At 40.4% G+C, this 13,385-nt stretch overlaps 1 protein-coding gene across 6 annotated transcripts in view; it reads right to left on the bottom strand.

Annotated features, from left to right (window-relative positions):
* The window catches only part of RAPGEF5 (Rap guanine nucleotide exchange factor 5), a 241,565-nt gene that overhangs the window by 151,665 nt on the left and 76,515 nt on the right, over positions 1–13,385 (bottom strand). For 5 of the 6 annotated variants that reach the window (XM_074367361.1, XM_074367358.1, XM_074367360.1 and 2 more), the window contains exon 6: positions 8,325–8,391. In XM_074367361.1, the coding sequence (XP_074223462.1) occupies positions 8,325–8,391 (67 nt within the window). Of the gene's footprint in view, positions 1–8,324; positions 8,392–13,385 lie in introns of those variants that run through there. The other variant, XM_074367363.1, reaches the window with a different exon arrangement.

The following is a 13,385-nucleotide window of genomic DNA, read 5'->3' as shown; positions in this document are numbered from 1 at the left end:
GCAAAGTCTTTGTTTTAAAGCTCATAGTGTTAGACTGGGTCCAGGCCTACAATACAGGTCTGTAGTCTTAGTTTTATCTGCAAAGTACCTTTTACTATGACTGTAACGTTCACAGGTGCCAAGTAGTGCATTCACCTTTGGGGCCATTCTACCTACCACAGAATGGTAACACAGCTCCTCAGAGCCTTCCGGAAAAACTAGCCCTCAACACCTTTTTAGGGTTTCATAGTAATGTGCTAATAGAGTCTAGTCCTGGAACATGATTCACCTGCTATAAAATCGTTACCAGAACATCTCTGAGTTCACACAATGGAAACGAAAGGCTTGAGAAACAGTCTGAATAAATTTCTAAATTGCTAAACCACGTAGCCATGTTCACAGTATTAAAGATTCCTAACAGGTTAAAAATCAAAAAGCTGTTTAACAAAACTTCATAGGTCTCATTTTGTAAAATTTCTTCAAATAAGAAAGGAATTCTACAGCCAAATCCCAAACCCCATCTATTCAGTAACTATGAAGTACTTTAAGAGAAAACAATGTAGAAAATTGCTTTTTGAACCCTAAATTGTTATTTTCAATGAATGTGGACTCAATTAATACTTCCTGTCTCAAATGCTTCACCTCTACTACAAATGACAATACACTATGCTCTGTGAGGCTGAAATGTGATAGTGCGTGAAACACTTGCACAAGGTAAGAACTCAACAAACAGCTGCCATTCTTAGCCTTTCACCCATATCTCACTTGGTCTTCTTAATTCAACAAAAGGCTAATAAATTAACATCTGCAAGCAAGTTCCCTCAACAATTTCCCCCCACAGAAGTTCATCGCTGTGCTGTTTATCTAGCAAAAGATTGAAAATAACTACAACATTCAAAAATAAGGGGATGATAAATCCATGGAATGGGGTACTACAGAACCACTATGAATACCATAGGAGGTACTGTAGTCACTGAAAGTATATTAAGTGAAAAGTACATACCGCAAAATAAAAAGGTCATTTTTAAACATATTTTACAAAAAAATATACACACAGGAAAAATAACCTAGAAAGTAATAAACACTTAAGTGTTAATACTGACTTATTTCTAAGTGGTTTCATTATGGGTATCTTTTTTATTCTGGAATTTTTTAAATTATAAAGCTTTATGTTCAAGTTAAACAATCCAAGTGTCAGATAAATTTTTAAAAATATCAAAGTATAATCCATGGTAATGACAACTCACTACCAGATTCACCATCATTTTGACACTTAACAAATATAAGAATAGAGTTTACCTTATTTCTACCCAGTATCCACATAACATTTCCTTATATTCTGATTTTTACAGTAATATAAAATAACAAACTAATTTAAAATCTACTTTATTCCATCACCACCAAAAACTCAAGTAATTTTCACTTTTTTATATGCCTCCTGGGCCTGTTTCACATATGGACATACTATTTAAAGCTGTAACATTGAGTTAAGTACGCAACATTACATTTCATCTAAGCAGCTATAAGTTCTATTTTAAATAAATGCACAAAGAAATAATCCAATGTGAAATGTTCACGGACCATCCTTTCAAAGCTCCTTCCACTTCCCTCAGATAGGATTTCACAGTAACACTTCCCAGGCCCATCATTGTTAATATACAAATTGACAGCTAAATGGTATATTTCTATTCCTTATCAATTAAAAATGTCTGTTTTGTATTGTATTATCATCATCTTGGGAACAGACACCCAAATACCATAATGTACTTGTAAATGTACATACACACACATACACACACACACACACACACACACACACTTACATTTATTCCCCTATTGACAAGGGATTCATTAAGATATGTTTTATCCTTGAATGGGTTCTATGTATGCACTGACATCTTTCCAAACTGATGCTTTTAAATAAATGTCCTCACACTGGGCTCATTTTAGTAGGCAAAACACCACGTATTATGCTGTTCACCAAAACCGACTTCACAAGGCTAGAGTTAAATCAGGATACCACGTGACTTGGGCATGTGCACATGGTTTCTTTGGCTATAGAGACAATAACTTAATTTTTAAAAGTTGTGTGTGTGCACATCTGTACCTTTTGGTATTTAGGGATCTATTCCCAGGATGAAGAAAATCACTTTGATATGTAATTGACACAGAACATATAAAACATTTTTTTTAATTGACAAAGGATAGAAAAATACCATTCGGCCATCTGTTCACGTATTCACAGTCATGGGCCTGTGACTTGTCTCTGTGAGACCCTACCTCAGGGAAATGGAACGAGCTTTCACCAGCTCTCCTGGTAGGTCCTGGCTGGAGACCTACAAATCCACAGCCAGGGCCTCCCTAAACACCCTGGCAGCTGTTGAGGGCAGCTCTAAAGCACAATGAGGTAGGCACCAACAAGCCCCAGGGCTCCTATAAACAACCAGCACAAGGGCAGCCACCCCAGAAATGGGCTACAGAACCTCTGCTGCCTTCCTAATGCTCCTTGACACCAGATCTGTCTTCTAGGGCCTCACTTGACACTTCCTCTCGAAACCTAATCTACCTGGCCTTTCTCCAAATCACAGAGTAGCTCTTAAGCCACTGGAAGAGCTGGAGGCAGGCTAAGGATTCCAAGTAGGAATTTTACGTTCCTTTCAGATAAGAACTATAAGGTAACAAGATGTTCATGATCTTGGTGCAGCCAGACAGAGGGTTAGTCACTCCCTGAGGGAGTAACTTACTTTTATTCTCTGAACAAACATGCCCATTCAGGTCTGTGGTGGACTTAGAAAAGGGAGACTAACAATACCCTGCTTCTCCGTTCCCCAGAAAGGAAGAGGCAGATAGCCAGCAAAAAGGGTGAATGGAAGTATTTTAGCGTTTTAGAAAAACATATTTCTAAATGTGATAAAAAAGCATCACTGAAGTGTCTCATCATGTACTCACTGTGGCAGATTCTCCCTACTTTCATCACCTTAAGATCATTTATGGACCTTACTAACTTGACAAATAGTCTCTGGATAAGTCTCCAAAATAATAACTTTTTAAAGACTGGTCAAATCCTATGCTATTTCTGCTTCCTGAACCAGTACCAATGGGAATGTTTACAATCAAAAAAGCTGTCACCTTATCTTCAGATACTACTGCTCAAAAAGGAGTTTCTGCAATGTATCCCACCCAACTTGTGGATTCATCAAGAAGGACCAACTAAAGGAATCCCAGCCACTTTATATGTTTCCTGACCCAGAAAGGGTGTAGACAGAGTCCTGAGGAAGACACACCTTCAGGAAAATGGCTCAAGTTTCAAGTGCACGATTACATATGGCAAAGGAGAGGAGTTTTAAACGAGTGGAAGCAAAATATGAGAACAGGTAACATGAGAGGAATGAGAGAGCTGACAAGACAGAGAATCTTGTAAAGTTTGGGTCTTTGAGTTTCCTAGTGTCATGCTTTTGGTGACACAAGACAAAGGGTTATTCATGAAGACCCAGTTCCTTATGCCTCTGTCAGAAGTATTTCCCAAGAGAACTCTATCTAAGGAAAAGATGACATGGGAGAAGAATCAGAGGCCCAAGTTAAGAACAGGCCTTAGTTAATGAGAATAAAATCAGATCCTGTAAAGCAGGATCCCAAACAGGGAAAAAGTGAGACGACGACTTTCACTAGAAAGAATGCTAGAACACACAAGAGGATGAGCTCACAGCTGATGTGAAAACTGGTGGAGTCACGTCACAATTTCTGGTCACTGAGCAGGGAAAAACGTTTTTGTGAAGCTGACAACCTGCTGCAATTAGTTATAATCACCTCTTTTTCCCTAGAGAGGTGCAAAAGGGAGTTCCATAGCAGATTTCTTTTCCTCTAACATTTTCACCAAATGTTATATATCCTAATGTGGCTGTCTGCTTCTTGGGGCTGGTCCTGCTTCAAGATCTTCAAGAACTTACGGCAGTCACCTTCGTGTATAATTTGGGTTTGATTTTTTTAAGCTCAGTGGTATTTCTCAGAGTCTCTTAAGACTCCATGAGAAGGAATTTAAAAAATAACACTCAGAAGCATCCAACACAGAGGTTCCTCATTGAAGTTGGATGAACTGAAGAAAATGAGCAACTGGGAGAAAAGAAGCTGTAACAGAGAAATTTGGACTGATGAAAATTAACTATATCAGCACTGATAAAGAATATGAGGGTGTAAGAGTGTCTAGTTAAATAGTCCCAGACTTAAATTAGACTCTGTTCTCATCCTCACTGACCTCTCTTCCTAAATTCTGTACACTTGATTTGTCATTTGAATTCATCTCTCAAGACATGTCCACTAACTCTTCGCCACTACCACCACCAGGGTACTGATTTATTGCCAACACTCAACACTGTTCTCTTTTACCATCTGAGTGATGGTTGATTTCCCTGGGCCAGGCAGCACAGAGGACCACACCACATGCCCCTTCTGTCCTTTTATAAACACCACCCATGTAACCATGCTATCAAACAGGCATCTAATATGTAAAATTCACAACTTAGCCTAACTCACAACACCGCAGTGGTTTAACAGCTAAACTGTGTGACTAAAAATCACAAACTTCACTCAGATGTTTGTGTTTTCTTATCTCTATGACCTTCATCATGAAAAGTTAGCCTGAAGTAACAGAAATAGCCTAACATGGTTTGTTTAGGATGTTGATTGTAAGTAAGCATGAGACAGAAGTCCGGAACCAGTTTTCACCTCCTATTTTAGAATGTCCGTATTTCCACTTCCTGTCTTTGGATGCTTCCCAAGTACTTTCTCAGTTCTTTAAAATGCATCAAAGTTTAGCTTATTTCCTAAATTTACTTCCTAAGAACTATGACTTTGAAAGCAGTACTTCATTCGCTGTCAACTCTTCCCAATGCCTAGTTTACCCTGGATTGTAATACAAATACATAAAAGCCATGTCATTGATACTGAACACTTTTTGTCATGTACACTGGAAAAATTCGTATTTAAAACTAAAAAAAAGACTCAGAACTTCAAGGACAGGAACTCGTAGACTATGTCATTCAAGGGCCCTTCTTAGCCTGCTGGCTTCATCAGACTAACAGAAACTCACAGGGAATGAAGAAGAGGTTTCCAAGGCAGCAAGCTGTGTAAGGTAAGAAGATACTAGAAAAGCAGCTAAGATGTTAAGGTAGAAACTACACGGACAACAGAGAAAGCCAGACTGTTTGCAGATAATGATGCCAGTGTTTCTGTAGACTTTACATAATGGAAGGGGTCTACTATAGCCATGTCCTTTCTGCTTAAGCTGAAAACTTCCTAGAGTTTTACTGTTTAGGTTTTGGGATGTTGTCAGGCACTTAGGAGGGAGGCTCCTACCTGAAACTCACCAGAAACGTAGCTAGAACATTTTTATTGTTCGTGTTTGTGTAAACTTAACAACTGTAAATCTGACTGAATTATCAAGGCATTTTTATTTCTGTACATATACTATCTTCTCATGTTCCTTTAATATGAAAACTCACTGTGTTTTCCCCCGAATAGAACTTTAAGTATTATTTTTTAGATGACAGGACCTTTCTCTTTATGAACCTAAGCTGAGACTAAGAAATAAACTATTTAAAAATGGCAAAACCTCCAAGTTTGAGTAAAAAGAGGTGAATGCACAGGACAGTGAACTCTGTTGTGGGAAACTGCTGCCCCGCCGCCAGCGCCCCGTAGTTACACAAGCCTTTGAAGAGCACTTTCACAACTCTGCGTCACAGCTGCCACTTCTGCTTTCCTCTAATGCATTTAAGGGTCATGGTAGATAGCAACGTTACTTGAATGATATATGCAAACATCTCCCTTCCTGCATGATGTCAACACCTGGACAACAAAGTTTCTCTACCACTGCCGACAGGATTAACTACATTGTGAAGAGGTGAAGCACAACAGTTCCTTCAAAAATGCTTATGCAATGAACAGAGAAATTTTACAACTTAGTCTAGACCACCACTCAATTTGGCCAAGGTCATACTGTTGCAAGAATTAAGAACCAAGGTCCCCATCCTCAGTTCAAAGATACCCTCACTACTCTGGGCCAATCAACCATCAATTGAGGAAATGAAATTTTCTCCTCTGCCCTTTATTTTCTTTCCTACTCCAGCACCTTCCCTCAATTTATTCAGTCTTTTAGTGTGGAAACTTTTCCAGTGAGATTACCTCAACCAGTATATAGCAAACACTGCTGTTCGTCCCTTCTTTTTAGAGGCTCTCTTGAATTTGACTCTTACGGTACAAACCATTCAGGATTTCCACTTCCTCGCACTGTCCTCTAATCTCCCGGCTGCCCTCTGGCTGTGGGTGCTCCCCAAGACTCCCACTTCCATTCTACTCTTCCACTGACAACCTGGAACTTGTTCCCATAACTTTAGCCCTGATCTTTCTGAGTTCCAGATTCTTATCTCCAGGTGTTTCCCAAATATTTTTACATTCTTATCTCCTCAAACTCAGTATGTCCAAAAATACATCCTCTCTTCTTCCACATATTTTCTCAACTTCCTAAGAGTATCATCACTTTTCCATCCATGCAAGTTCAGAACTTCGATGATCTGACTCCTCCACCTCTACCTAGTCCTATTGATATTTTTAAAAATTCTTTGTGCTCCTTTTGAACTCATTTTTCTTTTGGTTCCCACAAAAACCACCATAAACTAGGTTTCCATCAGCCTCTCAATCAGTCTCCCCATCTCCAACTCACCTTCTTCATTCTTAAACATCTGCATCGCCATGTTAATCTGCTGTTCCAAAAGTCTTTCACTTTTCTTGATTAGGCCCTTCCTCTCTAACCAGGTGGGTCTACTCACTGTTTTCCCACTGTTACTCTCCCGTTCCTCTGCCTGCACACAATAAACCCCACAGCTAGAGCGCACCTTCCCCTGACTGTCACTTGTTCACATCCTGACTGCCTTCGGTGCTGGTTCAAGTTCAGCCTCTTCAGTGCAGCTTTCTGTCACTGTTCTTGGATTTACTATCTATACATCACTATTTGGGGTGCTTAACTGCCAGTCATTTTATATGTTAATTTTTTGATGTGCTTGTCTTCCTGGTATGGCTGTAGGAGCCACATCTTACGTGTCTTTGCCGTTTCTGAAACTTACCTGATAACTATCACATTATAAAAAAAAAAATGAGGCACAGTAGTTAAGAGAACATGATTATGAAGTAGAAAATTCTGAGTTTAGATCCTGGCTTTGTTCCTTTCTCAACAGGTGGCCTTGGGAAAGTTTCTTAACCTGTATAAGGTTTCATATGTATAAAACAGATAACATGCCTATTTCACAGGGTTGTTGAAAAGTTTAATGTGTATGTCTGTATATACACACACACTCACACACACACAATGTTTAACATAGTATTTGGTCTTTAGTGAGTATTTTTTAAACAGATGGCTATTACGATTTTGCACAAAATAGGCATTCCTCTTTGGTCAATATTTTAAGCTGCAAAGGTCACGTTAAGTATTATTTCATAACATGTTGTCAAGACTGCACTTCATGTGAAGTTTTATACCACTGATCCCTATATTTAGCCAAAAATGACTTTTCTAAGTTACATTCCAGAAGAGTAGGAAACACAACTTTTAACTTTCAAGCTATGCCCAGATGCCAGGACTTGGTGTATGAAACTATATAAGATTGGTTTCATTCCACATACATATGCCAATCCAGCGTGATTTTCAGCAACGGTCATTTTTTAAATGCAGTTAAATAAGAACTAAACAATCTTTGGGAAGGCTAAAAAATTTCCAGAAAGCCCAGCCAATGGATAAAGATTTTATGAGATAGGATTGCTAGAGCCTGTCAAAAACCAGAGCTCAATAATTAGCAACTATGGCCAGCTTTTTCTATGAAGAAGAGTGTAAGTCTTCTGTAACAAATCAATTACCAACTCTAACTAATGGCTTTAAAAAACATAATTAGAATGTTGCAATCCAGTACATTAAAAACTAAAGGCCTGATCTTTGTTGGCTGAGGTAATATTTTTTCCCTAATGAAACATACAGTCTTTTCTCCTTCGTGCAGCAGGTCACAACTTTCCCTAGGTTAAGTCATTCCATATTAAAAAAAACAAAAAAAAAAACAGATATCATGCCTCTGCTAAGGTTCCAGGAACTTTCCACCCAGAATCTCTATGATCTTGCAGGAGAGGTTGCATCAGAGTAGAGCAAATTAATGCCATTGTCTTCTTTTGCCTTGATTTGGGCCTCCCACAATGATAAGCACGCGCAGGGCAAGTGTCTCTCTACACCATCACCCAAACTGCCTCCCTGCAAAGACCCCAGCCTCATTATTTCTGCACCCCTGGGCAGAGCAACTGCATGGCCTTACCGCAGACGTCAGACGAGCGAGAATTTCATCGCTGCTTTCTTCTGAGTCTTCCATTTTCTGATGAGACCTTTGTAAAACAAAGAACAAAGTCCTCTTCAGTTCTGGTTACTCAAGTATATCTACCAAGTTATGGGGAATACATGGCAAATAACTGCATTATCGTTTAACACATTAGTGAAAGTATTTATGCAAATAACAAGGTGATAATAATGCCACAGGAAGACAACTCTGTTGCACCCCAACTGTTCCTTCAAAATCAATTAACAAGAACCTCTTCACCACACATCAATTAAATCTTGAGGACTGAGTACTGCTCTCCAAATGACATTACAGAATAATCCTGCTACACCAGATTTACAAATACAGGCATGCACCAAGCATAAGTAGATGGCGACTGTCAGGTGGTTAAGTAATGAAATTTCCTCTAAGTCAAAGTGAAATCCAGATTCTGAAAATATGAAGCATGAATTTTCCACTACATTTGAGTTTCAGCCAAAACAGATTTATTATGAAATGGTCTATTATAGGCCTAATATGGTGATAGAAATTATGTGGAATCCAACGGCAAAAACACTTTGCTCCTTTTTATGAGACCATAGCCCAGATGAGAAAATTATGCCTATAGTATATAACTAAAAAGATATACAACATATTTCACAGTACAAGATCAGTTTGTTTAGGAAAATCGCCTTTCTAATGTAATTCATGAAAAAACTGTCACCACACAAATGTATATGCTAACATATAAAAAATCTACTTAAATCTTATAAAATTCCTTTTTTTCCCCTTGACTTGGTCAAAGGGAAAAAACAGTTCATTAATGCCCACTGAGTATATGTAATTGTCTCCCAGATCTATTTCCATAAGCAATTCCTTTCAACACCTTCCGTGGACTTGCAGGAATTGGTGGTAATTGCCCTGCAGAGCAATGATTGATTGCAATCTCAGAACCTGCAGTGGACCAGCTGGAGCGTTGGCCTTGCAGGGCAGGAGGGCTTCTCCTGGCTCATGGGAGAGCTCAGAAGATGCTCCTTATGAAAGGAAAAGCCAGTCCGATCAATTCTGACATTGGCTTCCTTTTTCTGTAAATGTTATCAAACTCTTTCAAAGGAAAAAAGTCCCACTCTTCAAATCAGAGCAATGAATTACAAATTATTGCCTTTATAAGAATTGTATGATACAAGTATGAAGCAGTGCATATGCTGTCAAATAATCATTTTGCAGCAAAGCATCTGAAACGTTACCTTGCTAGTAAACATTTCAAACAACGAATTTTATTATTAAAATGAGGTATTCACAAGGTTTCCATAATACATGAAGTTATACTGAGAAGAGATTTGCAACCCTTTATAACCAAAGCCACCAAATCAGGTATATATGGTTAAGCTGAGGCGATGGAACAGATCTGAGAGGAAATTAGGAGCTAAGGGCATTAGACCAAGAGCACCAAACAAGGGCCTCAATGTTTCGTTGTGTCTGGAGTGGAGCACGGGCTGTCTCATCCTCTCGGGTTTCTTAGACCCCAGCAGGTACCCGGAAGATTAGTTAACGTGCATGAGGCATTTCACACTAGCACCGATTGTCAAGAATGTGTCTTCAGCAAACTGCTGAAAGGAACTCAAAACTCCAAGGGAAGCTCTTGAGTATGACTGATAATGGTTATTTGATGAGTAATGGCCAAGCCGTTGCCAGGTTAGTAACAAATAATTTCGTCTCTGTGGCAAGAGAAACTTTCATCATTCTTCCAGCACAAAACATACCTTGGCAGAAAAGTTTCTTAAGGAAATATGCATAAGAAAGACGGAGTGAGGATCTCTGGAAAGCTATCCCACAGCCCACATCTCATTTTATAACCTCAATCACCACAATTTGTACCGAGAACTCCCAAGTCTTTCTCTAGTCCCTCAATCTCCCCTGAGCTCACTTTTTGTTTCCGTCTGCCTTCAAAGTGGCTCTAGGTGGCAATTCCAGGAACTTTATTTTCACCCACGTGGGGATCTCATAGGCTCCTTAAATTCAATATAACTTGAACTCCTCTTGTCTCCTGTCCTCACTGGTTCTACCTCTTGTCTCTCTGCCTCTCACAACTCAGCTTCACAGTCACCTGCATTCCCCACCTTCCCAGCCACCAGGTCCTCTCAGGCTCTGCTTTCCTACGATCCCTCCCCGTAAGCCTCACTGACAGACCCTCACCTCTGCAACTTGTTTTAACCACCTTCTAACCCACTTGTCTCTGGTTCTCCTTCTGTTCCTGATCTTCTCTACAGGCCAGGATTCTCCTTCCACAACTTGGAGCTGGTCCCGCTCTTCTCCAGAACCTGCAGGAGAGCTCTAGAGTCCAGAAACTCTTTCTGCTGGTGAGTCCCAGGCCCCCCGCCCCAGCTGGCACCCGCACAGCACCTGGCATACTGGAGGGTCTCGGGAGCAGGACTCAGGGGGACAGGCAAACAGTGGGAGAGCTTGAAGGGGGAGGGAAGAGAGAAGGGCAACACTCGACCACCTTGCTTCCTTCCTCACTGCTGTGGCCTCTCTTCAGCTCGATACAGAAAGGCCCAGAAAAACCAGACTCTCCTCAGTAAATGTATTTTTACAAAAGAGGTAAATTCTGATTATTTTATGATGTAAATACACATCAGTGCAACCCAGTCAGACAAAGTTCCCATGTATCAGGTCAATATAGATAATGAAACAGATGGAGCAAGAGAGAATAAAGAAAAGAATCAGCTGTATTAGGTAGGATGCTGTTTTATACAAGGGACTCAAGCATCCATGGATTTTTGGTATCCATGGAGGTCCTGGAACCAACAGATACTGGTTATGATGGTACTTGCATATTTCCCTATTATTACTAAAGGGGGCCGTGCTGCTCAGTGAATAAGAGGGGAAGATAGAAGCTCTGGTTAGAGAAGGGAAACAAAGAAACCCTGGCTGGACTCAGCAGGCAATGGCAGTGACAAGTTGACATAAGGAAGAGAAGACCCCAGGAAGTGACCCCAGGAAGGAAGACCCATCCCTGAGGGTTTGTGCCAGCAAGAAGCTCTGACCCAACAGGCGCCCCCTTATGAATTCTCATAGCTGCTTCTCAAGATCTCTGCTTGCCCATGCCTGACCCAGGAACTCCCCAAGGCAAATGTCGAGTCCTGGTGCCATCTAGGGCAGATGTCTTTATAAGTTTGAGAGGTCTGCAATATCTAAGGGTACCCCTGTGAGGACACAGGGATGGCAAAAGCCTGCGGTCCTCTGCCCCGTCCCTCTAGCCATCAAATAAGACACATCATCATTCTATCAAGCCCACCAAAACAAAGCAAACAACTGCCCTCCCTACAGTCTTCCCCCACTTAATGAATGGCAACTCCACCCTTCCAGTTGGAAATCATTCTTGACCTCCCTCCTCCTTATACTCTACACCGTATCCACCCCCAAATCCCATTAGCTCTCCTTCAAGGGCTATCTCCCATTGGACCATTTTTCACCACCTCTACTCCTACCAGTGTTACCAGAGGCACAAAATCTCTTATCTGGACCCAGGGGCCAGAGAGGTCTTATTAATGTGTAAGTTACATCATGTCCCCCTTCTGCTCAAAATCCTCAACTGACTCCCCATCTCCCTCCGTATAAAGCCAAAGCCTCTACAGGGGCTGACATTCCTGGCTCTCTTTACTCCAATCCAGTCACTCTTGCTTGCCCCTTAATGCTCTTGTCCTGCACTATCCCCTTAACCTAGAACACTGCCCTCACACAGCCACACTGCTTCTTCCCTCATGTCCTTCACGTCTGTCAGCCTCTTGGAGAGGCCTTTACTGACTCATTGCTGTATCACTCATTTCCTACTTTATTTATCTTCATAAGTTTTCCACTGTTAACCAACAGAAATCTGCTTATTTATGAAACCATCTGTCCTTCCCTTAGACTACAGGCTCCACGGGAGTAGAGATTTCTGTCTTCTTTGTTCATGGTTATGTTCACAACACTTAGAACACAACCTCACTATTGAATGCTTCAGCAGGAAACATTCAATAAATATTTTTTGAATAAATTAACTGAGTGCTTTAAACTTCAACGAATGCTCTGTTACAAACCATCACCCCTAACTACCGCTTTACAGATGTTAGCTTCTTCTCTGTGGTCAGTTCAACTGAAGGACCCTGCTTATACTCAAAAACTATTTCCCTCAGCTCTTCCATCATCCTCCCAGCTCCCTGCAGAAGTCCCTCCTTTCCATGAGTTTCTTGTCATTAAAATCCAACATGAATGACTTTCTTATATCAAATACCAAAGAGTGGGTAACTTTCAAAATATCTTAAATAAAATAAGAGCAACTAATGACCACCCCCACCTTTCCCCTCATCTGTTTTCCCTAAGAAATAATTAGTGCAGACTTGGTGACAGTTCCCAGCCTGGCCAATTCTTTGACAATCACTTACACAATTCATACTGCAAACAGAGAAGAAGTAGGAAGTTCCCCACCCAAAAAGGTCTCCCAACACAAACTCTCAGCTCTGAGAGGGCAAAATAGTGTGTTGAATTCCAATAAAAGCCTTAGGAAGTGGCACATAAGAGCCATTTTCCGGGCAGTGGAATCTATTTTATACCAATCAGGTCCAGTATAATTTCGAGACACTTGGATTTAACTGATATCCCTGCCAAGGGGTTCCCGGAATTCTCTTAGTGAAAATGCCTTCATGAGAATCAGTATAATGGATTTGAGATTATTCTAATGAAGTTTCTAAAAATGAAGCTTACCATAAATCTCCTACACAAAAGAGAAAATCCCCACTCCTTAATCTGGTTTTGACCAACACATCTGTACCTCAAGATTCAAAAGCACCAATACCATCATAAAGTTGGAAAACCCTACTTGCTTTTCAGTAGTGGAAGGGGTTTCCTGGGATTTCATGATGGAAAGCTGGAAGCATTTCTTACAGAAATATCATCTCAATAATATCACTTTACGGTGTATGTTGATGAAACTTTAAAAATGCCCAAGTTCTCTATCTGTCTCAATACTGAACAGCATATTCACTTAGCTGCCAAGTGCTACCCCTACACACACAAAATGGT

The sequence above is a fragment of the Camelus bactrianus genome, chromosome 7 (genome assembly GCF_048773025.1).
Source record: "Camelus bactrianus isolate YW-2024 breed Bactrian camel chromosome 7, ASM4877302v1, whole genome shotgun sequence".
NCBI lineage: Eukaryota > Metazoa > Chordata > Mammalia > Artiodactyla > Camelidae > Camelus > Camelus bactrianus.
This window is presented reverse-complemented; position numbering and strand designations above follow the sequence as displayed.